We start from the raw sequence: 27,642 nt of genomic DNA, 5'->3' as shown, positions 1-27,642 counted from the left end.
ACGCAGCATCCCTGCACCGGGAGCGACACCCCAGCCCGCGGCGCCCGAGGCCGTGGGTGGAAGAACAACATCCCCCACCCTCGCCCCACCCGGGGTTCCCCAGCCCTCGGAGGGCCCGGTGGGGCGGGGATGGGAGGAGGGTGGAGAGCGGGAGGGCAGTCCCGGGGCGGGGCGGCCACAGGTGCCGGGCGGTGGCGGGAGAGGGTCATTGGGCGGCCGGGCAGGGGGCGGGCGGAGGGCCGGGCAGGGGGCCGGGCACAATGGGGAGGGAGAGCCTGGGAGAGCCCTGAGGAGAGCCGGATTTAAGGAGTGGTGCTGGGCAGAGGTGTCTTGCTGGTGATTGTCCTTGTCGCCGTAGCCTTACCGCCGCCATGCCTGTCAAAGGAGGCACCAAGTGCATCAAGTACCTGCTCTTCGGCTTCAACTTCATTTTCTGGGTGAGGGATACGGTCGCCGTGGAGCCCGGCAGGGCTGTGCCGCCGGGGCTGCTCGGGAGAGAGCGCATGGGAACGGGGTGGGAAGGGCAAACCACCGGGAGCAGTAGGTTTCGTTTCTCTTGTTGTGTTTTGCCGGGTTTATTGCTTCTTTCTTCACTTTCACGCCACCCGGGAAGGGGTGGGCGAGGTGGGGGGGCTCCCGGCACTGTTTCCCGCCCCCTGTTACGCTGCCGCCGTTTCCCCCCCCCACCGCTGCCGGGGTGGCCGCGGTACCTGCGCCCGGGCGGGGCGGCGGCCGGCGCCACCTTCTCTGCGCAGCTCACCGCGTAGCCGGGCGGGGCTCCCGGCGCTCTGCCCGCGTTGGGGCGGTCTGCAGTGGGTGCCGCTCGCCCTCTTATCCCCACCCGAGGGCTCTGAGCTGCCTTTGCCTCGCTGGAGCGGGCGTGCCCCCGGCCGAGCGGCCGCCGGTGGGGAGCGGCAGCCGTTTACCTGTTGCGACACTGAACGTGCTGCGGTGCTGTGCGCTCGGCAGGAGGTGGCCGGGCATGAAACACCCGGCGCGGTGCTTTTTCTCGCCTTTTTTTGTGTTCCATAAGGCCGTGGTTAGCGTAGGGCTGAGTGTGTATCCCACCCGTTAACATTGTGGGGGGATGCTGGGTGTGAAGGTGGCTTCCCCACCCCCAGCAGCTCGCCCAGAAACTCTCTTTGCGGGAGGTACTTCTCATAAAATCATAGAATTGTTAGGGTGGGAAGGAACCTCAAGGATCACCCAGTTCCAACCCCCCTGCCAAGGGCAGAGACACCTCACGCTAGATCAGATTGCTCAGAGCCACATCCAGCCTGGCCTTAAAAACCTCCAGGGATGAGGCTTCTACCACCTTCCTGGGCAACCTGTTCCAGTGTCTCACCACCCTCATGGGGAAGAACTTCTTCCTAACCCCCAATCTAAATCTACCCATTTCTAGTTTTTCTCCATTCACCCTAGTCCTATCACTACCTGACACCCTATAAAGTCTCTCCCCAGCTTTCTTGTAGGCCCCCTTCACATACTAGAAGGCCATGATTAAGGTCTCCTTGGAACCTTCTCCAGACTGATCAACCCCCAACTCTCTCAGTCTGTGCTCATAGGAGAGGTGCTCCAGCCCACTAATTATCCTCGTGGCCCTTCTCTGGACACACGGGAGGGGTTGGATTTTTTTCCGGTGTGAAGGCTGTGAGTGGTGATGGTGAGCTGCTGCCTGCCGAAGTGGTGCTTGTGATCGTTGTTTGTATGGACTCATCTTGTTGGGAGGCTCAGCTAAAGCTGGGGCTTCTGCCTTGGATCTTCTCGGCAGTGTCCTGTAAAGAAAATCCTAAGCATCAGTGTAGGAGCATCAGTGGGAATCGTATCTCCAGTATAGTTCGTGGCACAACTGTCCTGTGTTTACCAGGCAGTGTCAGAAAGCATGGCTTCACTTGAGAGGTTGTGGCTGCTTCTCAAGCACTCAGGCCGTGGACCTCTGAATTTTGCACCATCTGCCTTGCAGAAAATGGCACAGGGCCATACAGCACAACTGCCTGTGTGCCTGGTGTATAGGTGTGAAGTGTGAGGCTCAAAAAAAGAATTTTCTCTGGGCTATCTGCTACAGCGGAGGAATGCTTTGTGCTTTCTTTTCACCTTCTGATGTGAAGAAATTAAGTTGGAGCTGTGGAAAGAAACCACTTCTGGAGTCAGTTACACTATTGCACATGTGATGACTGGAAGACACAATGCTCGTGGATTAAGTTCTCATCATCTCTCAGCTTAAAAATGAGTTTCAGCAAAGTAAAAAGTGGAACCGGGCTGCCATTGAGGGAAGCTGTGCAGAATATTTGCAAGAGCCCAGGAAAACACTTATTGCCCCTTGAGCCTTGCCAGGAGGGTGAGCAGAGGGGTCACAGAATGCCAGGCTGGGAGGGACCCCAGGATCATCTGGTCCTTCTCTGTATGCTCTGTCTCTGTCTTGTATACAGCTGGGACCAAAACTGCACTCAGTGCTCCAGGTGTGGCCTGACAAGCATGGAGTGGGACAATGGCTTCTTTATTTCTGCTGGTAATGCCCTGGTTGATGCAACCCAGTATCCTGTTGGCTTTCTTTGCTGCTGCAGCACACTCATGCTGAGCTTGCTGCCTATCAAGACCCCCAGGTCCCTTTTCATAGAGTTGCCCTCCAGCTGGTGGATCCCAGTCTCAGCTGCATCCCTGGGTTATGTATTCCCAGGTGTAAGATGCTACATTTGTCTTCATTGAAGTTCATAAGTTCATGCTAGCCTGCTCATTCAACCTGTCCAGGTCTTCCTGGAGGGTGTCTCTCCCTTCTAGAGTGTCAACCTCTATTAATTTTGAAGTTCTCTGCAAACTTCATCGGGGTGCTCTTGATCCCAACAGCCAGATCACTCCTGAAGATGTGAAACAGCCTTGGGCCCAATATCAATCCCTGAGGGACCCTGCTTGTGACTGGCTGCCAGGTTGAGAAAGAACTATTGATTACCAGCCTCTGGGTACAGCCTCTCAGCCAGTTCCCCACCCACCACACAGACCACCTATCTAGGCCAGAGTTCCTTAACTTTCCCAGGGATTCAAGGGAGGTTAATAGGTCTGTAATTACCTGGGTCCTCCTTGGAACCCTTCTTCTACATGGGGGGAGACATTCATTACCCATCTTCAGGGATGTCTCCTGATCTCCATGACTGCTCATAAATTACAGACAGCAGCCTCACAAGGACATCAGCCAGCTCTTAGCAGCCTCAGGCAGAAGGCATCTGGGCTGTTGACTTGTACAGATCAAACACTTGCAGTAGCTGACACATCAACTCTTCCTTCATTGCAGGTAAGTCTGTGTCTTCATCAACCTGCATCATGGTTCCCATGGCCAGGGCCTCAAGAACTTTGATAGAGACAGAGGTGAAGAAGCTGTTGAGGACCTCTGCCTTTTCAGTGTTGTTGGTTTAATTCTCCTGTTTAATAGTGGGCCTAGAGTGTCTTTCTGTTTCTGCTTGTTGTTAATGCATCTGAAGAGTCCTTTCATGGAGTTTTTAACATCTTTGGCCAATTCCAGTTCAAGCTGAGCTTTTGCTTTCTTAACTGTGTCTCTGCACACCCTGGTAATGCCCTTGTGATCTTCAATAGATAATGTTCCACTTTTCCACCTCTGGTACATTTCTGTTTTGGTTCTGAGCAGTCCCAGAAGCTCAGAATTAAGCCAAGGGTATCTCTTGTTCCACCTCATTCCCTTGCCTTTAGAGGGGCTGAACTAGTTTTATGTGTCTAGGAGATTGTTCTTGAGGAAAAACTCCCAGCACTTGCTAGCTCCTCCTTTGTCCTCCATGGAAACTTTCTATGGATCACTTCCAACTGAGCCCTGAGCACAGTGAAGTTTGTTCTTCTGCAAACCTGAAACCTTTGTTTTGGAACTAACCTTCAGTGTGCTCAGCAGTATCCCAAATTCCATAATACTGTGATCACTGCAGCCCAGGCTGTCGCTAACCAAGATACTCCAGAGCAGGTTTTCTTGGTTGGTGAGCAGCAAGTCCAGCACTACCTCATTCCTGGCTGTCAGGAAGGAGTTCTCTATGTAATCCAGAAACTTGATGTTTCAGGTGAAACTGCTGTGTTGTCTCAGTGTAAAAAGAAAGGTAACTTGGGGCAGGCAGCACTAGAGGGAGGGAGCAACCCTGATAAAGGCTTTAGTGTTTTTCATGGTGTTGGAGATGTGAAAAGCTGATAAAGTAATGGAAGTAAACTGAACAGAAGTGTTATGCCTGAGTGCAGCCCTGATCCTAAAACTGAAGGCACAATCAGTGACTGGCCCTTGGCCTTGGGAACCCCCCTCAAGAAGAGGAGGAAGCCTTTGCTTGCTTCTGGATAGTCCATGGGTGCGGGGTGCTGTTGCCCATGTGCTACTTGGGGATGATGATGATGTAGTCAGGTTTAGTGCACCTCCTGAAGCAAGAGAAGTTCACAGAATCCCAGAATTAACCAGGTTGGAAAAGACCTTCAAGATCATCTAGTCCAACCTATCACCCAATGCCATCTAATCAACTAAACCATGGCACTAAGTGCCTCATCCAGTTGCAAGGTCCTGTGAAGCTGTGATCAAGTTTTACACACAGGACTCTTTTTTTTTTTTTTTTTTTTATAAGTTGCCTCAAAAGGACAGGTGAGGAACTTAAATGGCCTGCAGCAAACCTGTAGATATTTGTAGATTGATGATAGGTTGCTGTGTTTGACCCCATCAGAGATTTGTGTGAGGGCAAGGGGAAGCAAAAAAATGAAATAGCTTGGGGGGGGTGGAGAATTAAAACAAAACCTGGGAAACTCAAAGCTGGAGTTATGCTGAGGGGAAAGAGATAAAGGTTCCTAAATGCTGGCAAGCCAAAGGCAGCACTATGATAAGGATAGCCAAAGAAAAAGCTTCAGAGATAGTTTGCAAGAGCAAACCCAACTATGACATCCCTCTCCAGAAACATTAGGACCAGGGAGCTTCCTGGGGAGTCAAGCAATCAGTTCAGGCATGCAGGAGCATGTTGGGAGTGATGTGCTGTGGGACTTTCTCCTACTGGGGGTGCTTAGGGAAAACCTTGGGAAAGTTCTGTGCTCTAACCTGTCTCTGAATCCCTCACAGGCTTGTGATGAAAAGATGGTGGAACAACAACAGTAGTTGCTGGTTAACAGCTCTCCAGGTTCATACAGCATTTCACTCACTGTGACTGGGTGAAGCCTCCTGCTCACCTCCCACCTCCGTGCTGGAGGGCTGGAATGTGATGGATTTGAGGCTGGATGTTTTTTGGTTGCTGTCATTCTGGGGTATGTGGAACTGTTCATCTGAAGCCTTTAGAAGCCCTGGACCTTGGAAAGAGGAAGGGGACACTGGGTGTTAGTTCACTTGTTTGGGGTCTCCTGGAAATCTCAGGGCTTTTAAGGAAATTAAGCAGTCTTGGAGTAAGATCCTGGCAGGATGAAATGGTTGGCTGAGCAGGGGCAGGGCTGAGTTGAGGTGGAGCTCTCTTGCAGTGGAGAGAACTGGCAAAACTAGCATGCAGGAGTCAACTGCATGGTAAGCAGTACAGTCCCAGCTGATCTGGACAAGCATGAGAAGTAACAATTTGGTGCTTGAGCAGCACCTGTTATTCCCAGCAATGCAGATGGGTGCAGGCTAACCTAGCAGGCTGTGTGAGAAGTGTGACACTTGCCAAAGACCTCAAGTAACATCTGGGAGGCAGGAGCAGGAAGGAGCCTGGAGTTATGAACTCCTTGGTTCAGTGGCAGCAATGAAGTCTTGGGAGGAAAGAGTCTGATGGCTTCACAAAAACACCAGGTGGATGTTCAGAGGAAAACCAGCTTCAACATTCAATGACCTGAAGAAGAGGAAAAGATGGTCCCATTGTGTAAATCCATGGTGTGCTGTGGGCTGCTCTGGTGTTCTGCCCATCTTGAGAAGGAACACAGTGGTCATGTTTGGGATAAGAAGAGAGCTTCTGCTACCAGCAACTGAGTGAATTTGGATTCTTTAGCCTAGAAACGGGGAAATGTGCTAGAGGTCTGTAAGATCATGACTGGCCAGATAGTAGTTAGGGCCTGACTGTACAGTGAGCAAGAACTGAGGCCTGAGTCTGAGAAGAGGAAGGTTTGGAAGAAGAGGACATGGCTCTGGGCTGGTGATGTCTCCCCAGCAGGTGGTGTGGATTATGTAGCTCCAAGGGCACCTAGCTGATGGTGTTCAGCAGCCTTTAATTTTCTAAAGGTACTGTCTGTGTCTTTGCACAATCTGTAAGCCCTCAACATACAAACTGGGAGGTTAATCCTTGGAAATGCCACTGCCTGCCATGCTCTGATAACCCTTCTGGAGGAACCCCCTTGCAGGATGCTGTGCTAGACTGTGATAAGTGGCCTGATGGCAAGGCCAGGCTGGGTGTGCTTCTCACTGGCAAGATATTCTCTGAAACTTTTGGAACTCCAGAGCTTCAGTCCAAATGTGCTTGTGGCCTGGATGGAAGGCGAGGAGAGGAGCCCAGGGAGGTGGTGGAGTCGTCATCCCTGGGGATCTTCAAGAGAAGGCTGAATGAGGCACTTAGTGCCATGGTCTAGTTGATTGGATAGGGCTGGGTGATAGGTTGGACTGGATGAGCTTGGAGGTCTCTTCCAACCTGGTTGATTCTATGATTTTCGTTTATTTTTTTTTCCTGCCAGGCTGGCTTGAGCTTGGCAAGAAATCAATGGAAACTTCACATGCTGTGCTTTAAAGCCGAGCAGTGGAGTGGTCTGGCCAGGGTTGGTTTTTGAACACCCATAGCATGAGCACATGTTTGATTACCTTGAGTTGTGTAAGGAGTGACTGCCTCGAGCTGAGCTCCCTGCACTGGTGGGGTTTGCTCAGGCTTGTTGGCCCTGGTGATTAAGTGTTTTCCTGGTGAAGCTGTTGGCTCTGCTGAGCAGCTCAGTGCAGGCAGTGTGAGCACTTGGCATGGCAGCCTGCCTGCTATCTCACTGGTTGGCTGGCTGCTGCTGAACAAAAGCAAGGGCCTTGCATCATTAAACTTAAACCTCGGGGTTTTTCCCTTGTGAGTTGTGTGGAATCTGAAAACATCTGCTGCTGATATTTCATTTACTGTGCTGTTGGTTGAGGAGGTGCTGTAGCATATGCTCAGAGCTCATCTTGAACCTTTCAGAAGTTTGTTTTCTTGCTCCCTGGCACTACAGAGCAACCAGCTTGTCCTGGCTCTCTGCTCTTCAGAGAGATTTGTGTTGTAAACAAATGCAGTTGTCTGTGGGAGTGCCTGCTGGAGCAAGATGAGCAAGATTAGGCTTGGAGGGGTCTTTTCTGTCTGTAACTTCAAGATACCCATGACTTTGTTCAGAGCCATAATCTCGTCTGCTACAGGAGCAGCCAGGAGCAATTCTGTGCTCTGAATTCTGTAGAGGGTCTTCTGGGCTCAGATCAAGATTTGCAGGATAGACAGGGAAATATCACAGAAGCACAGAATTGTCAGGGTTGGAAAGGTCCTCAAGGATCATCCGGTCCCAACCCCCCTGCTATGGTGGGGACACCTCTCACTAGATCAGGTTGCTCAGAGCCACATCCAGTCTGGCCTTAAAATCTTCCAGGGATGAGGCTTCTACCACCTCTCTGGGCAGCCTTTTCCAGTGTTTCACTAACCTTATGGTGAGGAATTTCTTCCCAATGTCTAATCTAAATCTCCCCTCCTCTAGCTTGGATCCATTCCCCTTCATCCTATCCCTACCTGACATCCTAAAAACTGCCTCCCCAGCTTTCTTGTAGGCTCCCTTCAGATACTGGAAGGCCACACTGAGGTCTCCTCAGAGCCTTCTCTCCAGACTGAACAACCCCAACTCTCTCAGCCTGTCCTTTATAGGAGAGGAACTCCAGCCCTCTGATCATCCTTGTGGCCCTTCTCTGTACATGTTGAAACATGCATGTGTGTGTTTGTGTGCACACACAAGCAACAGAAAATAGCTACTTGTTTTCTTCCTGTAATCAAATTATTCAGTTGCTGCCTGCAGTGCAAGAATCAAACTGTTGCTGGGGCTCAGCTCAATGTATTTTAGTTCTAGTTAGTGCTGTGAAGTCAGGAATGGAGTTGGAGGGTGTTGTCTTGAGAAACCTGATGGGTAGCTACTTGTACTTCGAGTTCTAGCAGTCCTAGCTCCTGTTTGCAATTTGAATTGCAAACACAGTCAACTGGCTTCTGAATAGGAACTTGTATGAAATGGGCACTAGTCTTGGCAGTGGTTCAGGAATTCTGTAATGCTGCTCCTACTGTACTGAAGCACCATTTTATTGCAATAAATTGTGACATGAACTTAGCCCACAACATTCTCAAAGCCAGCCTAAGAAGCAAGAAAATACTTCCCTTTGCAAGCTACTTTTTTTTTTTTTCTTAAAAAGGAGTTTGGAAATAGCTGCAGTTTCTTATACAACTGCTAGCATCTGTTAGGAAAGTGGTTGGGTGGGTATTTTTCAGAAGTTTGCAAACCTTAGCTGTTGTGGATGACACTAATCCTGTAATTAAGGGGTTTAGCTTGATGGTGAACCTCATCTGTACTTACTGTTTATGGGGTTTTATTTATAGAGGGCCAGCAAGTAACAGAACAGAAACAGACAGTTTGTTACTGCTTGTAATGTTCTCAATCCCTTTGCCATGGCAGAGTCTTGCACAGTCAGTTAGTTGTCTGCCTCATGCAGAGGAAGATTTGAGTCAGATCTTCCGTGCTGTGGAAGTGGAAGAAGGGCTGGTACTACCCTAGTGGGTGATGGAGTAAGGAGAAGAGTTCCCCTCTGAATTGTCAGGGTTTGAAGGGACCTCAAGGATCATCCAGTTCCAACCCCCCTGCAGGGACACCTCACACTAGATCAGGCTGCCCAGAGCCACATTCAGCCTGGCCTTAAAATCCTCTAGGGATGAGGCTTCCACCACCTCCCTGGGCAACCTGTTCCAGTGTCTCACCACCCTCATGGTGAAGGACTTCTTCCTAATGTCTTCCTCCAGCTTGGATTCATTCCCCCTAGTCCTGACACCCTAAAAAGTCCCTCCCCAGCTTTCTTGTAGGCCCCTTTCAGATCCTGGAAGGCCACAATAAGGTCTCCTTGAAACCTCTTCTCCAGACTGAACAAACCCAACTCTCTGTCTGTCCTCATAGGAGAAGAGCTCCAACCCCCTGATCGTCCTCATGGCCCTTTTCCAGACATGTTCCATATCCTTCCAGCCCCTCATCCACCTTCATCTGCTTCCTGCCAGCAACAGGCTGGCAGTGAAAAATAAAAGCACAATGGAAAAAAAAAGCTAAGGTCCTGTCATACTTAGGGTGAGCCCCAGCACTGCTTGTACCAGTCTGTCCTCATAGGAGAGGAGCTCCAGCTAGCTCTAAGCTATCACTTGACAACTGCTTGGACCTTGAGCCCCTTGAGAAGTGTTTCTGGACATAGAAAGGCAAGATGCTGTAAGGTGTCTGCAGCAGGTAGGTGCTTGTTTGGGGATTGTCCTTTTGTGAGGTGGATCAAGGTAATGAGGTCAGAAGGGAGTGAACAAAATGGTCCTTGCAAAACAGTGGTTAAACCTAAAAGAAACTTTCCAGCTTCCCAAAGCATGATACCACAATGCATATGTTAAAAACTGGACTTTCCAGTTTGAAAAGCTCAAGCTTTTAATACCTGATCACACAGAGCTCCTTAAATCTAAATCTTAACCCCCCCTGTGCAAACCTGCCAGGAGACCCATGTGTAAGAAACGTGAGATGATAAAGGAAAAATGCAGTGGGAACTGATTAAAAGCATTCCTGAAGGCTCCCAGTTCATGAAGTTAGCCAACTGTAGGCACAGGATCACAGGATGTTAGGGGTTGGAAGGGACCTCTGGGGATCTTTGAGTTCAAACCCTCCTGCCAGAGCAGGACCATAGAATCTAGCACAGGTCACACAGGAATGCATCCAGATGGGGCTTGAAAGTCTCCAGAGAAGGAGACTCCACAACCTCTCTGGGCAGCCTGCTCCAGTGCTCTGTGACCCTCACAGTGAAGAAGTTCCTCCTCATGTTGAGGTGGAAGCTCCTGTGCTGGAGTTTATATCCATTACCCTGTGAGGTGAGGAAGGCAGAGCTGGGGTGTTGGCCTTAAGCAGGTCAGGACTGTGCTCTGCAGTGATACAGATCCTTTGTCAGCTATCTGTTGGCACATGGAAGGCTAAAAAGGCAGGGTGTCAAAGATCAGTACTGGGACACACCTTCAGATGTGCTCAGAAGCAGAACTGTGTAGAGGGAAACCACAGCAATGGAAAGGGCTGATTCTGGAGAAAGCATTTGTCAAAGTGTGGGGCTGGATGGGTGGGAAAAGGGAAGTCCTTAGCAGGAGGAGGTGCAGGGCTGTGTAAGAAAAGGAAACAGACCAAAAAAATGGTGGGTTTAGTGTTGCACTAAGCAGAAAGATGCCTGTAGGAGTGGAGCCTTTGAGGCAATGGGGATGTATTTGCATGTGACTGGAGGGGGGGAGCAAACCCAAGAAATCTCCATAAGGATTAGAAGAATAACCACCAGATATTTTTATCCTTGCTTTGCATATAGAACTATAGAATGCCTTGAGTTGGAAAGGACCTTAAGGATCACTTATTTCCACCCCCCTGCTGTTGGCAGGGACACCTTCCATTAGACCAGGTTGCTCAAAGCCTCATCCAGCCTGGTCTTAAGCACAACTTCTCTGGGCCACCAGTGTCCAGTCCAAACCTACCCTGCTGTAGTTCAAAACCATTGTCCCTTGTCCTATCACCTCAGGCCTGTATAAAACGTCTCTCTCCAGTTCTTCTGTAGCCCCACTCAGATTCTGGAAGGCCTCCATGGAGCTGCCTTCTCTCCAGGCTGAACAGACCCAACTCCCTCTGTCTGCCTCCAGCTCTCTGATCATCTTTGTGGGTCTCCTCTGGCCCTTCTCCATCAGGCTCATGTGCTTCTTGTGTTGGGCACTCCAGAGCTGGATGTAGTACTCCAAGGTGGAGGTCTCACAAGTGTGGAGGAGAGGTAGAATCACCTCCCTTGACTTGCTGTCCATTGCAGCTACAGAATAGGGCTGAGTCAGGCAGAAAGGACCTGGGAGGTGTCAGATGGTTAGGGGAAAAGCAAGGACACCTCTTAGCTCAAGGAGGGCTGTGGGTGGCATGCTTGGCCCAGGGCATGAGAATGTTCTTCTCCCCAAGTTCTTCCAATGCATTGAGTGAGTAGTATCCTTTTAACTTCACTTTTTGGTCAGATTGGTTAAAACTCCTTTGTCCTGAGTTCCCTTTCCTACCCTCCTTACTACAGGCACATGCTACCTCCAAGTTTCTTAAATACCCAAGCCTGCTTTTTCTTTTTTTTCCCTTAGTTTTGTAGGGGTTTTTTGTACACCAAGTGTCTAACTTAAGGAAAACTGACAGTCTAACTTTTTTTTTTTCCTTCAGCACAGGATAGATTTATTTAGAAATCTCATGTCTTACTCAACCTCTATGACAAAACAGGGTCTGTTAGATTGTGAAAACACTTGGATTAAAAAAAAAAAAAAAAAAAAAAACCAAAACCAAACCTCAACAACCAGCTCTTTAAGGTATCTGCTGCTATGCAGCCTGGGCACAGGGACCTGCACCCCTTTGCTGGGAAGGAAAAATACAGCTACCAAACCCACCCAAATACAGCTGCCAAAAAGCTTCTGGCATAGCATCTGTGAGCAGAGAGGTGGCCATGTAGCAGCCTCTGGTGTGCCAGATTGGTCTGAGAGGCTGCCAAGTGCAGTGGGTGCCCATGGGGCTGGGCTTGCCTCTTCCTCTGAGGATAGTGTTGGTGCCCTTGCCTCACAGTATTTTGATGGAAACCTAACACTTCAGCTTGCTTTCTTGCCTTCTGCTTTAAAACTGCCTTTTTTTTTTTTTTTTTAGTTCAGTGGCCTTTGTGGGTATGAGGAGCACAAACTGAGAAGACACAAGGCTGCTTTCCTTAAAGCGGAACAAAAAGTCTCCTTCTTGCAAGAAGGGACTGCTCTTTATTTTTCTAGTCCATCATGGAGAGAATTACCTCTTGCTTTCATCCTAGCATTTTTCTAGTGATGTGGAACAATTCACTAGCCTTAAGTATTTATCACTCTTCTGTGATCCCAGAAGAAATTTTATAGCTCTGTGTGATCATAACTTTTTCACAGGATGACTGCTTTTCTCTGCTGATTTCTAAATAAATCTATCCTGTGCTAAAAAAAAAAAAATACGAAACTGTCAGTTTTCCTCAAGGTAGCCCTTTTGTATGCAAAAAAAAAAAAAAAAACCAACCCCCAAAACCACCCCTACATAATTAAGGGAAAAAAGAAAAGTCATTTAATCATGCCCACCACCACCTAGAGTTAAGTTTTTGGTTTTTGAAAGGGCTCATATTGGGTATGTCTGCCCTCAACAGTGTTAACCAACCAGTTTGTTAATGAATCACAGAATGGCTCTGGTTGGAAGGGACCTTGGAGATCATCTCCTCCAACCTCCCCACCATGGGCAGGGACACCTCTCAACTAGAGTCAGCTGTTCAAGGCCTCATCCAACCTGGCCTTCAACACCCCCAGGGAAGAGGCTTCCACAACCTCCCTGGGCAGCCTTTTCAGAGTCTCACCAACCTCTTATTGAACTTCTTCCTAAGATCCAGCCTAACCCTGCTCTCCCTCAGCTTCTAACCGTTCCCTTGTGTCCTATTGTTAGACACTACCATGAAAAGTCCCTTTGCAGCCTTCCTGTAGGATCCCTTGGAAGGCAGCTGAGCCTTCTGCTTTGCTTGGACTTGGTGTATTGCCTACATGGCTGTAGGATGGTTTAGTTCCTTTCCCATTTGAATAGTCTGGCCTTAAAGGTGTGCAGGAGGATCAGCTCTGGGTTTGGAGGTTGCAGTCCTTTGCTCTGCCCTGCTCCATTTGCAGCATGCCCCTGGGCTCCTGAACACTGAGTTGTCAAACCACAAGCACAGGTAGCTGCAGACAGCTGGGTGTGCTCAGGCTGTGGCTTTGCAATTCATGGCTTCCTAGTAAAGCAAGAAGAGGCTGCAGGGTTTCTCCTCTGGATGCCTACAAAAGCTGAGGACTGCTTGACCTAGGGAATAGAGTCTCAGAGGATTATTAAATACTGGGTGGCTTAACTGTAAGTTAGAAGCAGTGCAGGAGTGTTTTTCCATCACAAAGCCCTCTTGGCTTTTGAAGTGAGCTGAGATTGTAAAGGCTGTTTTCAAGTGATGCTGTAGCAGTGAGCGTAGGCAGAGCGGCAACTTTCTTTCTGTGAGCTGCTCCCCTTCTCGTACCTCTCCTTCCCCTTGGGGTGCTGCTGAGGCACAAGAAATAGAAATAATGCTGTTGTCACACACTGTCAAGGTCCTTCATGAAGCATGACTTAAACTTCTTTGGTCAGCATAGCCCTAGCAAGGAGAGCAGCAGGGAAGTGCAGGCATTGTTCTTGCTGAGTGCTTTGTGAGTAAGCCTGCTCCTACACACCCCTGACACCACCAAAGTGCCTTTTACGTAGGTCTGGAGCCCTCTGTCTGGGTTTGGCTCTTTCTGCATTGTCTATCACTTCATCTCTTTGCCAGCTGAACCCCTGCAGCTCCTCTTTGAGGCAGGCTTGGGAGTCAGTTGCCTGCCATACCAGAAATGCTGGTTTTTCTACCAGCTCTTTTTCATTCTTGACTGATACCTGAGCCCTTCAGCCCTGCACTTGGGATGCTTTCTGCTGTGAAGCTGCAAGGGATATACTTTCCCTTAAACCCTTGTTTACCTCCATCCTCTTTATCCTGAGTGAATCTTCAGAGCTCTCCCTGTTTTGTTTTCTTTTGGAAGAGCAAGCCAAGGAGGCTAGAGAAGAGAGCCATGGGCAGCAAAACTGTGCCTGCCTCTCCTGTGGGGAGAGAGGGCTCGCAGGCTTCCCATGGGAACAGCACAGGGAGCTTGGCTTGCTGTGGAAGGATGTTAGGAACAAGCTCTTTACCATGAGGCTGGTGGAGCACTGCAACAGGTTACCCAGGGAGGTGGTTGAGGCCCCATCCCTGCAGATATTCAAGGTGAGGCTGGACAGGGCTCTGAGCAACCTGCTCTAGTGGAGGATGTCCCTGCTGACTGCATAGGGGTTGGACTGGATGAGCTTTGGAGGTCCCTTCCAACCCAGATCATTCTATGACTATACCTACAGGGGCTTTCTGTGGAAGTACCTTCCACATTCACTAAATACTGACATCAGTAAACACTTCCCAGGTCCTTGGCCACAAGTCAAGAATGTTGTTCCCTTCTAGAAGGAACTTCTTATCAGAGATAAGGCTTTGAGGGATTTTTCTTCTCATGCATGCTTTGCCTAATTAAAGTTCCAGACTTTCTAAGCTTGTTGCTCACTCTTAAGTTGAAATGGTTTGTTTGCTGTATTGTGTGGGATTTCAGTCCTGGAGAGCTTTTTTGATAGTTAAATCACAGAATTGTCAGGGTTGGAAGGGACTTCAAGTTCCAGCACTGTTGCCATGGGCAGGAACACCTCTCATTAGATCAGGTTGCTCAGTGCCACATCCAGCCTGGCTGCAAAACACCTCCAGGGATGAGGCTTCTACCACCTCCCTGGGCAACCTCTTCCAGTGTCTCACCACCCTTATAGTGAAGAACTTCTTCCTAACATCCAATCTAAATCTATGCTCCTCCCACTTGGATCCATCCCCCCTAATCCTGTCCCTACCTGACACCCTAAGAAGTCCCTCACCAGTTCTCTTGATAGTAGAAGGCCACAAGAAGGTCTCCTTGGAGCCTTCTCTTCTCCAGACTGAACAACCCCAACTCTCTCAGCCTGTCCTCATAGGAGAGGTGCTCCAGCCCTCTGGTCTCCAAAGGAGAGCAGGAGGAGCTGAGGAGCACACTCTCCAGCTTTCTAGTTTGCCCTGGTTTCTTTTTCCCTTTTTCCATGCAAGACAACCCCAGGTTTTTGTGTTTTAAAGCAAAGAGGATGCAGTCTGTTCAAAGCAAATCCACCACTTGCAATTCCCTCTCTTGCAGCACTTCTCTGATGCCTTCTGCCAGGTGTTTCACCCAGAAGCTAATCTATGCACACCACAACTTGCCACAGACAGACACCAATGTTAAGAGGAACCTGGAGGCTCACAGGCAGAGATGTTAACAATATGAAACTAAATATTACCTGAAACTTGATTGCATTGTTCCAGATCAGTACACAGCAATGCTGCTAGTTCAGCAGCCTGTGTTTTCCCCTCTTCCTTTCAGCACTGTAGCTTATGGGATTGTTTTATTGTTTTTCCCATCCCTGGAGGTTTTTAAGGTCAGGCTGGATGTGGCTCTGAGCAACCTGCTGTAGTATGAGGTGTCCCTGCCCATGACAGGGGGGTTGGAACTAGATGATCCTTGAGGTCCCTTCCAACCCTGGCAATTCTTTGACTCTATATTTCCTCACAAATTTTGAGATGGGAGCTTTGAATTGTAAGTACAACCCTTTTGTTCTTGTTTGGAGCATCTCAGGTCAAGAAGCTAAAAACCTTGTCAGAAGCTACAGATGTTATTTGTGGAGCAGCTAAATCCATACCCTGCTGTTGAGATCTCACCTAGCCTGTCTCCATGTCTCTGTTTAAATTCTCTTCCCTAGGAGGAGGTCCCTTCCAACCCTGACAATTCTGTGATTCAGGAAAGAGCACCCTCAAAACTCTCTCCTGGGGTACACTGATGTTTTTTTTACCAGACTCTTTCATATGCTGAAACTTTTAGCTTGGCCCTACAAGGTGCTTTTTTTTTCTTTCCTTCTGATAGACTTGTCCTTGGATGTGAAGGTTTAGGATCACTTAGCCTTGGGATGGCATTGCAGCCACCCAGAACCAAACAATGGGTGGGGAGGGGTCAAGTGGAAACACTGCAACTTGGCACCTCAGGTATTTTGTGTAAAGAACAAGAATAGTTTGCTCTGTAAACACAACTGTCACCAAGATGCCTCCTGTCAGGAAGTCTGTCTGTTCTTGTTTTGGTATCCCCCATCCTTTGCTGCTGCTAAGTTGTCACCACCTTCTTCAATAACAGAGCTGTATCCTGTGTTTGCTTCTGATGTTGTTCCTAATGTGGTTTTTCCTGAGTGTCCTTTAACTTGAGGCTTGCTGCTTCTTACAGCTCGCAGGGACGGCAGTGCTGGCGATCGGGCTCTGGCTCCGGTTTGATTCACAGACCAAAAGCATCTTTGAACTGGAATCCAACAACACAACCTTTTACACAGGTAAGCTAGGAGAGGGCTCAGGGTGGCAGATCACAGCTTTATACCCTGATTTTTTTTTTTTTTCCTTTTTCAGGCTCCTTAGAGACCTTTGTCTTCTTTGAAGGCTAGAGACAAAAAAAAAAAAAAAAAAGGCTGGAGAAGAGAAAACTCCAGGGGGACCTTAGAATTGCCTTCCAGTACCTGAAGGGAACCTCCAGCAAGGCTGCAGAGGGACTTTTTGCAAGAGCATCCACCAACAGGACAAGGGAAAATGGATTTAAATTAAAGGAGAAGAGGTTTAGCTTGAGTATTAGGAAGAAATTCTTCACTATGAGGGTGGCAAGACTTTGGAATGGATTGTTCAGAGAGGTTGGGGATGCTCCCTCCCTGGAGATGTTCAAGGCCAGGTTGGATGGAGCCTTGAGTACCCTGGTCTAGTGGAGAGGTGTCCTTGCCCATGGCAGGGAGGTTGGATTAGATGATCTCTAAGGTCTCTTCCAGCCTAGGCCATGCTATGAAAACAGCCCTAAACTGCCTTGGGCAGAGAGCAGCTTCCCCTGGCTGGTACAGGGGGCAAGTCTGTGTTGTGAGCTCTTGAGCAGACAGCTGCAGTGTCATGCTCATGGGTTCTTGGCCCTTTATGCATTGTGTATCACTTCATCTTCTTTCCCAGCTATAAACACTGTAGTTAAGCATTTTGTAATCCCACACACTCCTGGTACACACAGGGGAAGTCTCTTCCTGATACTTCTCTCAGTATGAGTCAGTGAGGTTTCCCTTCCACTAGTCAGAGATGACACCAATGAGTATTTTTCTTCTTCCAAAGTGACTGACCTAAGCTACCCAAAACTCCAGCTCTGGCTTTGTCTCTCCCAGAAGGAACATTTACTTTTGCAACTCTTGCAGCCCTGTGTATGCTAATTGATTCTAAATGTAATGGGAAGGTGTGATGGTTTGAAACAGTCTTTTTAATTTTTCCTTGCAAAGCTCAAGCAGAGAAAGTGAAAGAGTGTAAATAAGTCACTATTGGGTGTAAGAAAGCAAAATAATGATTGTCCACCCCCCTCTGCAGTTAGCAAGGACATCTTCCACTACAGCAGGGTCTTCTCAAACCTGACCTTGAAGATGTCCAGGGATAGGATCTCAACTACCTGCCTGGACAACCTGTTGCAATGTTCTACCACCTTTGAGCTAAAGAACTTGTTCCTCACATCCAATCTAAATCTGCTTTTCTCTCATTTCAAACCATTGCCCCTTGTTTTATAACTCCAGGCCTTTGCAAACAGTCCCTCTGCAGCCTTCTCCTCAACCAACATCCCCAAATCTCCTTTTTTCTTCAGAGCTACTCTCAACCCCCTGTACACCCAGCCTGGATTTGTGCCTGGCATGGCCCTGACCCAATTTGCTGTATGGCTTTCTTGAACAGTATTGATTTGCTCTCTGAAAGCCAGAACTATTTTTTCTGTATTGGTAGAAATCTCATCCTAATTCTACATGGTGTGTGCTTGTCTCATGTTTCACCATCTGAAGGATGCCTTCTTGCTTTCCATGGGGAGTTGTTTTGCTTGCTAGCTCCTGTTGCTCTCACCAGCTAGCAGCTGTAATGCTTAAGCTGACAGTTCCCATGGGTAAAATGAGAGGACTGGGCATAAATGGAGGCTTTTAGCCCAGAAATGTTTGCTCTCTGTGCTCCACCATGCTTGCTACCTAAATTCTGGGTATAATGATCTCCAGGACATTTGATATGGTTTGAGAAAATGCTATTTCTTGTTTCTAAATAGGCTTCAGGTTAGGTAGCTGGAGTGTAGACTTGTACTGCTATAGAATAATTCCATCTTTCCTGATGTTAAACCAGAGAAGGAAAACATCTAAAGCCCGATGTCAGAGCCCTCAACACAGGAAGGACATGGACCTGATGGAGCAGGTCCAGAGGAGATCCACAAAAATGATCAGGGGGCTGGAGCAGCTCTGCTACGAGAACAAGCTGAGGGAGCTGGGGTTGTTCAGCCTGGAGAAGAGAAGGCTCCAGACAGACCTAAGAGCAGCCTGCCAGTACCTGAAGGGGCTCCAAGAAGGCTGCAGAGGGACTGTTTGCAAAGGCCTGCAGTGACAGGATGAGGGACAATGGTTTGAAATGAGAGAAGAGCAGATTTAGACTGGATGTTAGGAACAAGTTCTTTATCATGAGGCTGGTGGAACACTGCAACAGGTTGCCCAGGGTGGTGGTTGAGGCCTCAACCCTGGAGATCTTCAAGGTGAGGCTGGACAAGGCTATGAGCAACCTGCTGTAGTGGAAGATGTCCCTGCTGACTGCAGGGGGGTTGGACTGGATGACCTCTGGAGGTCCCTTCCAACCTAAAGCATTATGATGCCTTTTAATAGCCGTTCTCCTAGAGGCAGCATGCTTCAAGAATTCTCAGCTGTCAGTAAATCTCTAGTTCCAGCTGTTGAACTGCAACACTCTCTTCATCTGAAGATAAGTTGGTAACTCTAGCCCTATGCCAATTTTCAAATATCTCTTATCTTAGATGGCTTTATCTTGCCCATTTTCTGAAACTTCAACTGCTGTAGTGGTCCACATGAAACAAAACCTTCAACTTACTGATGATATTAGTTAGAGAATGAGAATTAAATATTATCTTCACCGTGGAGGTGGTGAGACACTGGAACAGGTTGCCCAGGGAGGTGGTGGAAGCCTCATCCCTGGAGGTTTTTAAGGCCAGGCTGGATGTGGCTCTGAGCAACCTGATCAAGTGTGAGGTGTCCCTGCCCATGGCAGGGGGGTTGGAACTGGATGATCCTTGAGGTCGCTTCCAACCCTGACAGCTCAGTGATTCTATAATATATTTCCTCACAGATCTTGAGATGGGAGCTTTGAATAGTAAGTACAACCCTGTTCTTGCTTGGAACATCTCAGTCAAGAAGCTAAAAACCTTGTCAGAAGCTAAAAATGTTATTTGGGGAGCAACTAAATCCATACCTTGCTGCTGAGATCTCACCTAGCCTGTCTCCATGTCTGTGTTTTAATTCTCCTCCCTAGGAGTTTACATCCTGATTGGAGCTGGTGCACTTATGATGCTGGTTGGTTTCTTGGGATGCTGTGGTGCATTGCAGGAATCTCAGTGCATGCTTGGCTTGGTAAGTGGTCAAAGTTCTAGCAGCACAGTAAGTGAAGAAAAGGCTCCCATGCTGATTTGTTTAGGCTCCACAATGTTCATGTAAACACATTTTGCTTACAGAATGCCCAAGTGTTAAGCAGTGTTCCCATTTCTGGCCCTAAATGCAGGTGCCCACGTTCTATTTGGATAGAGGATGGCTTCAGGGGTTGGTGACATGGTCAGATATTGAAGTGTCAAGACTTGGGAGTGAACACAAACTAAGACACTGATAAGATTAATGCTGTTTATTAAGCACTGTGTCCTGAATGGTGAAGGCTGTCCAATCTTTCATCTTTGAGCCCAGAGCTGTAGTATTTGATCCTTGAAACAAGCCTCTACTGTTCCTAATCACAGGATGAGCTTTTTCTAGTTGACAACTGCTCTGCAAGCCAATTATTGGAGAGCAACTTCATTGTTTGCAGACTGGAGGGACCAGTAGAGCTTGCTGGGTTGCTTGCACATCTGTATACTTGTGGAACTACTCATCCAAATAACCAGAAGGTTTAGTTAATAAAAGATGACTGCTATAGCCAGGGCCAGAACAATTCTCCTTCTGTGTAATGGCAGAAGTTCATTTCGTGTGCTCCTTGCAAAATAATGCCTCTAGCCTTTTAATTCTGAGCATCTTTAAAGGGCCTTCAGATGATAGTGGTGGCTTGGACCTGGCAGTCAATTACCTGCAGTGATGACACTTTTATTTCTCTTTTATGGGATGCACAACAAAGAAGGGACCATTAGCTCTCTGGGAGTTGGTGGCAAGCTAAGTATTAAGTGATGACTCCTAAAGCAATAGATGTGACAAACCAGAGGAGAGGAGAGAATTGCTGTCAGCTGTTGTGATGTCCAAGTGACCTAGGCAGCTTCAAAGTCTGAGCTAACAGGTGATTGATTTTAATTAGCAATGATCAAAAAGGAGGGCTTGGAAAACACTGCCAGGCTTTCTGACTCTCCTGGGAAGAAGTGCTGAGCCAGTGCAGTGCCTTCTTTCCTCATCTCCCCACTGTTCCAGACCTCCATTGAGTGACTCTTACCACAAGCTTGGATGCTGGGGAGTGGACAAAGTTGCAGTAAACCTGTGTGATGCTGCTTTGTGGTTCTCTGATCTTAATGATCTGTTCTTTTTCTTTCTTTTCTTTTCCAGTTTTTCCTCTTCCTTTTTGTCATTTTTGCCCTTGAAATTGCTGCTGCAATCTGGGGATTTGCAAATAAAGAAAAGGTAGGTTGCTTTTAAAAGTTGGAATGCTGCAACAGGTTGCTCTATCATTGGAAGTATCAGGAAGCAACCTAATCTAATGAAAGATGTTGCTGTCCATGACAGGAGGGATGGACCAGACCTTTAAAGGTCCTTTCTGACCCAAAATAGTCTCTGATTCTGTGACACTGCCCACAGAAAGTCAACAGTCTGCTGAAATCTATACCAGAATCACAGAACTGTCAGGGTTGGAAAGGACCTCAGGGATCATCTAGTTCCAACCCCCCTGCCATGGGCAGGGACACCTCTCACTAGATCAGGACTAGGCAGAACTTGATTACCTAAGCATTTTGGGGGAGAGGAATAATCACAGAATCATAGAATGGTTTGGGTCAGAAGGGACCTCCAGCAAAACAATGCAGGAGTTTAGCCTTATTCTTCAACAGTTTTAGAGTTTATAGCAGAGAAGCCAGAATCCAGCATGCTAGGAATGCCCTCCAGGCATTACCTGGCTGACCTGTGAAGCTTTTACCACTTCGAGATGTGAGCTGGGTCAGCTACAGGCTGAATGGTTCTGCATCTAGAACATGACTTCCCTGGACTGTGCTCTCAAGCAGTCAAGGTTCTGTCTTGTTGCTTGTAGATCAGGGTTGGTTTTCTGCTTGTCTTGTGGAGCAGGGGAATACAGCAGCTTGTAGGTTACAAGAATGAGTAGGGGATTTTTTTTTTTTTTTTTGTGTAGCCAGTGGGTAAAGACTTCTCCTAGAAGCTCAGAGGTTTGGAAGGAAAAAGTGAACCTTATCTGTTTAGGTGTGGCTTTTAAAGTGAATGTAGCAGTTAGGCTCACCTGTTCCTGTTGAGAAATGCTGTCCACCACCCTCTCTTTCCACATGCCAAGAGCATTAGTGTTGCAGGCTGCAGAATTTCTTAGGACTGACTCCAAACCATTCTTTTTGTGTAATTAAGGCAGTGATACAGCATTAACTGGTTGCTATCCTCTAGGTTATTGATGAGCTAAAGGAATTCTACAAGGAAACCTACAACAAGAGATCTCAACCAGCTGCCAGAGAGACCCTGAAAGCATTTCAGTTAGCTGTAAGTATGTGGGCACACTTTAACCAGGCAGTAATGCAGCTTGTTGGCACTGTTCTTTGTGGCAGTGTGGTGGGTTGAAATCACCACACTCCCCCCTCCAACATAAAATTGCCAGACCAGCTCAGTTGAAAGCAAATGAAGCTGGATTTACCTATGGGATTGTTCAGACCCTATCATTATTTTCCCTTTCTCATCCAATGGTAATTTATTTACATTCTACCACTTTCTGTTCAAGGTCTGTGGAATATTTTCCAGGCACAGCCTAAAACTGCCACAAGTCATTCAGTCCCTTGTACAGACCTAATACCTTATGAGCCAGAAGAAACTCAAAGGATGATGCAGAGAAAATGTTTATGTAGTATCAGTGAGTTCAGGATGACTCTTTGTCCCTCTGAACTTCCAAAATGCTCACAAGTAGTTCCTGTTTTCTTAAAACCCAGATCTGTGGGGGTTGATCTGGAGGAGGCACCCTAATGCTTGGGCTTTGGGGTCTGTAAGGGAGCACAAGCTGTCACCAAAGTTAATGTATTTAATGAGATCCAGCTCTTCCTTTCAGGATCTTGTCCTTTTAAAGCAATAAAGGCTTTTACAAATCAGGTTTAAAGCAGGATTTCTAAGGTAATTTGCTTAAGGTCTGTACTATAACTTCATGTAATCCATTTCCCCCTTCTCCCCAGGTAGGGAGCAAAAATAAAGGATTATTTAACCTGGCTCTGCTTTTTTTTCCTGTGTTTTCTCTCGTAGCTGGACTGCTGTGGTCTTACAGGACCTTTAGAGCAAATGTTAATGGACACCTGTCCCAAGAAGACCTTGATTGAGGCAGCTTCTGTGATGGTAAAGCATAACTTAACTCACCAATGAGTAGAATGAGAAACCTGCTTCTGAACAAACCCTTCTAGTCCCTGGGGAAATTCCCACGTCACACTTACTTAGCAACCTCCCTCTCTCTCTCTAATCAGCCCAGTTGTGGAAAATCAACAGACTGCTTCTGTGGAAAGAACAAGCAGGGTCAGCAGGAAGTCTGAGCTTGCACAGGAAATGTGCAGTTTGTGTGTCACCACCACTCACGTGGATGCACAGCACAAGGCCAAGACTTCACCTGAAAAAAAGAAAGTGTTCTGTTCTCCTGGCTGCTCCTGTTCCCAGAGCACCTTCCTGGTGCTGCATGGGAGCTGTCATATCCCCTCTGGGTTAGAGAGAAGTAGAGCTTGAGGCAGCAGCAGGGCTGAAGTCTTAGCAAGGAAGAGGAGTAATGCACTGGGGACCTGTTCAGGTCACTGTGTCACTGAGGTCAGTTCCTTGTATTGGATTCCCCTCTTGAAATACTGCTGCAGGGCTGGAGAGCCTCTGCTGTGAAGGTAGGCTGAGGGAGCTGGAGGTGTTCAGCCTGGAGAAGACCCCAAGAAGATCTTATTGCTGCCTTCCAATACCTATAGGAAGGCTGCAGAGGGACTTTTCATCAGGGTGTCTAGAGACTAGACAGGGGGGAATGGTTTGAAGCTGAGGGAGAACAGGGTTAGACTGGAGCTTAGGAAGAAGTTTTGCAGCATGAGGGTGGTGATACTGTGGAATAAGCTGCCCAGGACGAGGCTGTGGCTGCCTCCTCCCTGGGGGTGTTGAAGGCCAGACTGGATGAGTCCTTAAGCAGCTGAGTCTCGTTAAGAGATGTCCCTGCCCATGGTTGGGAGGTTGGAGTAGATGATCTGAGGTCCCTTCCAACCTGAGCCACTCTGTCATATGCCACAGGTACAGGAGAGACATCTTCCACACTTCTCTACTCCCTCTTTTCCCATTCCACTGACAACTGCCTTTTGCTCTTGCTTAATGCACCAAGCCAGCCTATATGAGTCTTACCAGAGAAAATAAGGTTTTTAGCATTCAGGAATTGAATTCTTTTATTTTCCCACATGATTTGTGCTGCTCTTTCACTACAGGTGATTTTTATGCCTTCAGAGATGTGACCCCAAGACACTTCAGTCTGCCTTTAGATTGCAGTGTTGGTCTTGTCCAGGCAATCTACTATGAGTCAGGCTACATGTCTATAAATATCTGAGGGGTGGGTGTCAAGTGGAGGGGGCCAGGCTCTTTTCAGTGGTGCACAGTGATAAGACAAGGAACAATGGGTTCAAACCAGAACATAGAAGATTTCACCTCAACATGAGGAGAAACTTCTTTCCAGTGAGGGTGACAGAGCACTGGAACAGGCTGCCCAGGGGGGTTGTGGAGTCTCCTTCTCTGGAGACTTTCCAAACCTACCTGGATGCATTCCTGTGTGGACTACCCTAAGTGATGCTGCTCTGACAGGGGGGTTGGACCTGATGATCTCTTGAGTTCCCTTCCAACCCCTGATATACTGTGATACATAGAAGTAGCTGAGACAGCATGCAGGGTTTGTTTGCTTTTATTTTTCTGAGTGTGTGTTTTAGCTTTATCTGTTGACTTCATCTTGTGATGTGTTTCTCCCCAGCTGGGACTGGGTCATTAAAAACTGCAGACAGATGAAATGGATGTAGTGGTGTGGCTGCTCTGTGTGCCTCTATGAAGCAGTACTGTATTGATACTCTGATTTTGCTGATTAATCCTTGCCAGCTGATTAATCCTCAATTGAGTCTTTACTGCTGGACTGGATAAGGCAAAAAAACTAAATAAAAGCTTGCAGCTTACTCTGCTGGAGTAAGTAGGACAGGAGTTGGGGTGAGCCTTTGAGCAGCTACCAGGCTCTCAAAGGTTTATGCCTCTGTGAAAGTTCCTTGTTCCTTCCTCTTGTCTACCATGGAGTGTCTTTGGGGACACTTAATTCTTGTTGTCCTGGGAGCTTTCAGCTGGCCCATCTCTGAATCTACCTATAGCCTAGCATGCAGCTGAAGAAATCCTGGCATTCCCATGCACCATGTGTTGATAGAGTGTCTGACAATATCAAGAGTGGCTTCAAATCTGTATTTTGAGAGGGGCTCAGCAACCCCCATGCCAATATTAGCAGCTGTTAGTAACAAGCCAAGTCTGACACAACTGCTGTTGGTCCTGATCTACCTCAGCATCTCTGCAGGTGTTGGGAATCCTACTGTAGTGAAGGCACAGTTACTTTAGATACTGGGGAGGAGTTTAAATCTCCCCTTCAGCAGGTTTTGGTGTTGGAACATCCCTGGCTTTCTTTAAATAAGGGACAATAAAGCCAGGTCCAAGCAGTATTCCAAAGATTGAGTCTTTATCTCCAGTTCCAGCAGACTTGGTCAAAGGTGCAGCAGGAACTGGCAGACCTGAGCACAAACAAGTAGGAACAAGCCCCTTTTTATGTGTGTGTAGGAAACACTAATGAAGAGGTTTTTTTCTTTTCAGTCATGCCCTGCTGCCATTGATGATGTCTTCAATTCAAAACTGAATGTGATTGGAGCAGTTGGCCTTGGCATTGCTGTCATAATGGTGAGTTCCCAGATGATGTAGAGGGTAGCTGCATGGCCAAAGGAAGCTTACAGCAGAAGACTGCTGACCAGTGCCTGGCATGGCAGTGCCCAAGCCCCATTCTGCTAGTGGCATGTACCAGCAGGATCAGGGTGTGTGCTGCAGGCCCCTGAGGCAGCACAGAGGGTGGGGTGGCTTGGATCTCCCTGCTTCTGCCTTGGATTAGGATCTGCCTCCTTATAGTGGAGCAGTGGGGAGGTTTTATATCAGTTGTGTGTGTGTGTATATATACGCACAGGGTGGAGATGTACTGGTCATGTTGCCAGCTCATTCCTCAATCTTAATATCTCTTGAGGATCCTTGCTTTTGTTTCCTCTGCAACAAAGAGTGCCAGAGAACTGAATAAGAGTTGCTAGGAAGAAAATTGGCACTTCTGGTTTGCCTTCTCTGGAGGAATGTGTGACATGGATGCAAATACATGCTGGGGTGGATCAGTGATTTCTTAGGAGGCATGGCAGTGGTTTGTAGCAGATTTGTTTGGAAGTATTGAGGGTGAAGGAGAGCCATGAAAATGGACTGAAATTTGGGGGTGGGGAAAAGGGAGGGGTGGGAGGTGGGAACTTCAGAAAGTGTTAGTATGGTTCCTGGAGTGGGAAGAGCAGCAGGTTTGCTCATTCCTGTGTTGATGATAGAGGATTGTGTCCAGTTTGGGCCCCTCTGTTCAAGGACCTCAGGGAACTGCTTAGAAGAGTCGAGGGCAGAGTCAGAGATGCTGAAGGCAGTGGAACATCTCCCTGGGAGGACAGGCTGAGGGAGCTGGGGCTCTTTAGCTTGGAGCAGAGGAGCCTGAGGGGTGACCTCATTCCTGTTGATAAAGATGTGCAGGGCAGTGTTGGGAGGATGGAGCCAGGCTCTGCTCAGGGATGTCCAATGACAGGACAAGGGGCAATGGGGGCAAGCTGGAGCAGGGAAGGTTCCTTGAGAACAGAAGGGAAAACTTTTTCCTTGTGAGGGTGCCAGAGCCCTGGAGCAGGCTGTCCAGAGAGGTTGTGGAGTCTCCTCTGGAGACATTCCAAACCCACCTGGGTGTGTTTGCATGTGACCTGCTCTAGGTGATCCTGCTCAGGCAGGGAGACTGGACTGGATGACCTCATAAGTTCCCTTCCAAGCCCTAACATTCTGTGATTCTGTTAGTCTGTGATGGTGTCTTGTCCCCTGATTTCTCCTGCATTTGCCTTCCCCACAGATCTTCGGCATGATCTTCAGCATGGTTCTGTGCTGCGCTATCCGCAGAAGCAGAGAAATGGTCTGAAGAGCTGAAAAACAACAAAAAACCCCCAAACCACCCCCTCTCCCCCAACACTGCTGCACTATAAAAACCTTTCTCATTAACTTTAGAGCTCTGATAGCATTTCTAAAAAAAACAAAAAAAAAAAGAAAGTTATATATTTGTTACCTTTTTAATGCTTTATTTGGTACTGATGTAGGTTTGCTGTTTATGTTCCTAGGTATCAAAGTGACCAAGGTATATCTGACTTCAGACAAATATTGTATATAAAATGCCTGACTTTCTTGAAACTTACTTAATTTGGATGTAATTTATGTTGGAGACAATTTGATACTTTAATAAAGAGTAAGATGTATTGTATGGTTGTGGAGGAGATTGTGTTCAATTTTGGGCACCTCAATACAGGAGAGATGTGGAGGTGCTGGAGCCAGTGCAGAGGAGGGCAAGGAAGCTGGGGAAGGGTCTGGAGAATAAATCTGATGAAGAGTGACTGAAGGAGCTGGGGATGGTTAGTTTGGAAAAGAGGAGGCTGAGGGGAGACCTCATTGCTCTCTACAACTACCTGAAAGGACATCCTGGAGAGGCTGCTGCTGGTCTCTTCTCACAGGTAATTAGTGATAGAACAAGAGGGAATGGCCTCAATCTGCCACTGGGTAGGTTGAGACTGGACATTGGGAAACATTTTTTCATGGCAAGAGTGTTCAGGCATTGGAATGTGCTGCCCAGGGAGGTGGTTGAGTCCCCAAGCCTGGATGTGTTTCAAGGTGGTTTTGCTGTGGTGCTTGGGGATCTGGTTTAGGGCTGAGCCTTGTAGAGTAGGGTTCTGGGCTGGACTTGGTGATCCTGAGGGGCTTTTCTACCCTGAATGTTTCTGTGACTCAGAGAGGAGATTTTACTATGGCAGTTAGTGATTGTGTTGGATGCCTAGCATGGAGTTGAACTTTCAGGCCCTTTTAAGTGTTCAATCCCCAGAGGTTTAGTATAAAGCAGGAAATAACTCCTGTGTCATTGCCATGTTTGAAGATAATCCCAAGAAAGGGAAGTGTGTGCTGGTTTGAGGCCAGACAGATCCTCTCTTGCCCTGAGAGGGACAAAATGACACTCACACAAATGGATTGGAGAGTGATGGAAAGTTTAAATGGAAAAGCAATTGGTGAAGCTACAAAGCATAGTGCCAAGAACATCCCAAAGCGTACAGAGTCCCTTACATAACACCCAGAGGCTTCCCAATCCTTCCCTTCTCCCACCTGAGGGTCTACCCAAACCCCCAGGGCTCTTTCTTCCCCCTTTCCACTGCCAAGCTAGCCTCAGGCTGGCCAGGTCTGAGACTGCCTCCC

The 27,642-nt window shown here is 47.8% G+C and overlaps 1 protein-coding gene across 6 annotated transcripts; it reads left to right on the top strand.

Annotated features, from left to right (window-relative positions):
• Positions 1–334: 334 nt before the first annotated feature.
• CD9 (CD9 molecule) lies at positions 335–26,417 on the top strand. 6 transcript variants are annotated; one of them, XM_054399490.1, is made up of 12 exons: positions 335–437; positions 6,892–6,895; positions 9,118–9,138; positions 10,053–10,072; positions 15,175–15,210; positions 16,092–16,194; positions 19,214–19,311; positions 20,473–20,547; positions 21,526–21,618; positions 22,363–22,452; positions 24,955–25,038; positions 26,264–26,417. In XM_054399490.1, the coding sequence occupies exons 1-12, from the start codon at positions 372–374 to the stop codon at positions 26,327–26,329; spliced, it is 756 nt and encodes a 251-aa protein (XP_054255465.1). In that variant the 5' UTR covers positions 335–371; the 3' UTR covers positions 26,330–26,417. The 6 variants fall into 6 exon arrangements, with proteins under 6 accessions (XP_054255465.1, XP_054255469.1, XP_054255466.1 ...); XM_054399494.1 differs by lacking the exons at positions 6,892–6,895; positions 9,118–9,138; positions 10,053–10,072; positions 15,175–15,210 and having other exon boundaries at positions 16,146–16,194; XM_054399491.1 differs by lacking the exons at positions 6,892–6,895; positions 9,118–9,138; positions 10,053–10,072; positions 15,175–15,210 and having other exon boundaries at positions 19,217–19,311.
• Positions 26,418–27,642: the final 1,225 nt, after the last annotated feature.

The sequence above is a fragment of the Indicator indicator genome, chromosome 3 (assembly GCF_027791375.1).
Source record: "Indicator indicator isolate 239-I01 chromosome 3, UM_Iind_1.1, whole genome shotgun sequence".
Classification (NCBI taxonomy): Eukaryota; Metazoa; Chordata; class Aves; order Piciformes; family Indicatoridae; genus Indicator; species Indicator indicator.
Note: the sequence above shows the minus strand (reverse complement) of the source record. Positions and strands in the feature narration are given on the sequence as shown.

Bases quoted from the DNA above. Each gene is read 5' to 3' on its own strand.
- CD9 (XM_054399490.1), top strand. From the start codon at position 372: ATGCCTGTCAAAGGAGGCACCAAGTGCATCAAGTACCTGCTCTTCGGC. The intron at 16,195-19,213 runs GTAAGCTAGGAG...TCTCCTCCCTAG, and splicing joins CAACACAACCTTTTACACAG to GAGTTTACATCCTGATTGGA. The intron at 20,548-21,525 runs GTAGGTTGCTTT...GCTATCCTCTAG, and splicing joins GATTTGCAAATAAAGAAAAG to GTTATTGATGAGCTAAAGGA.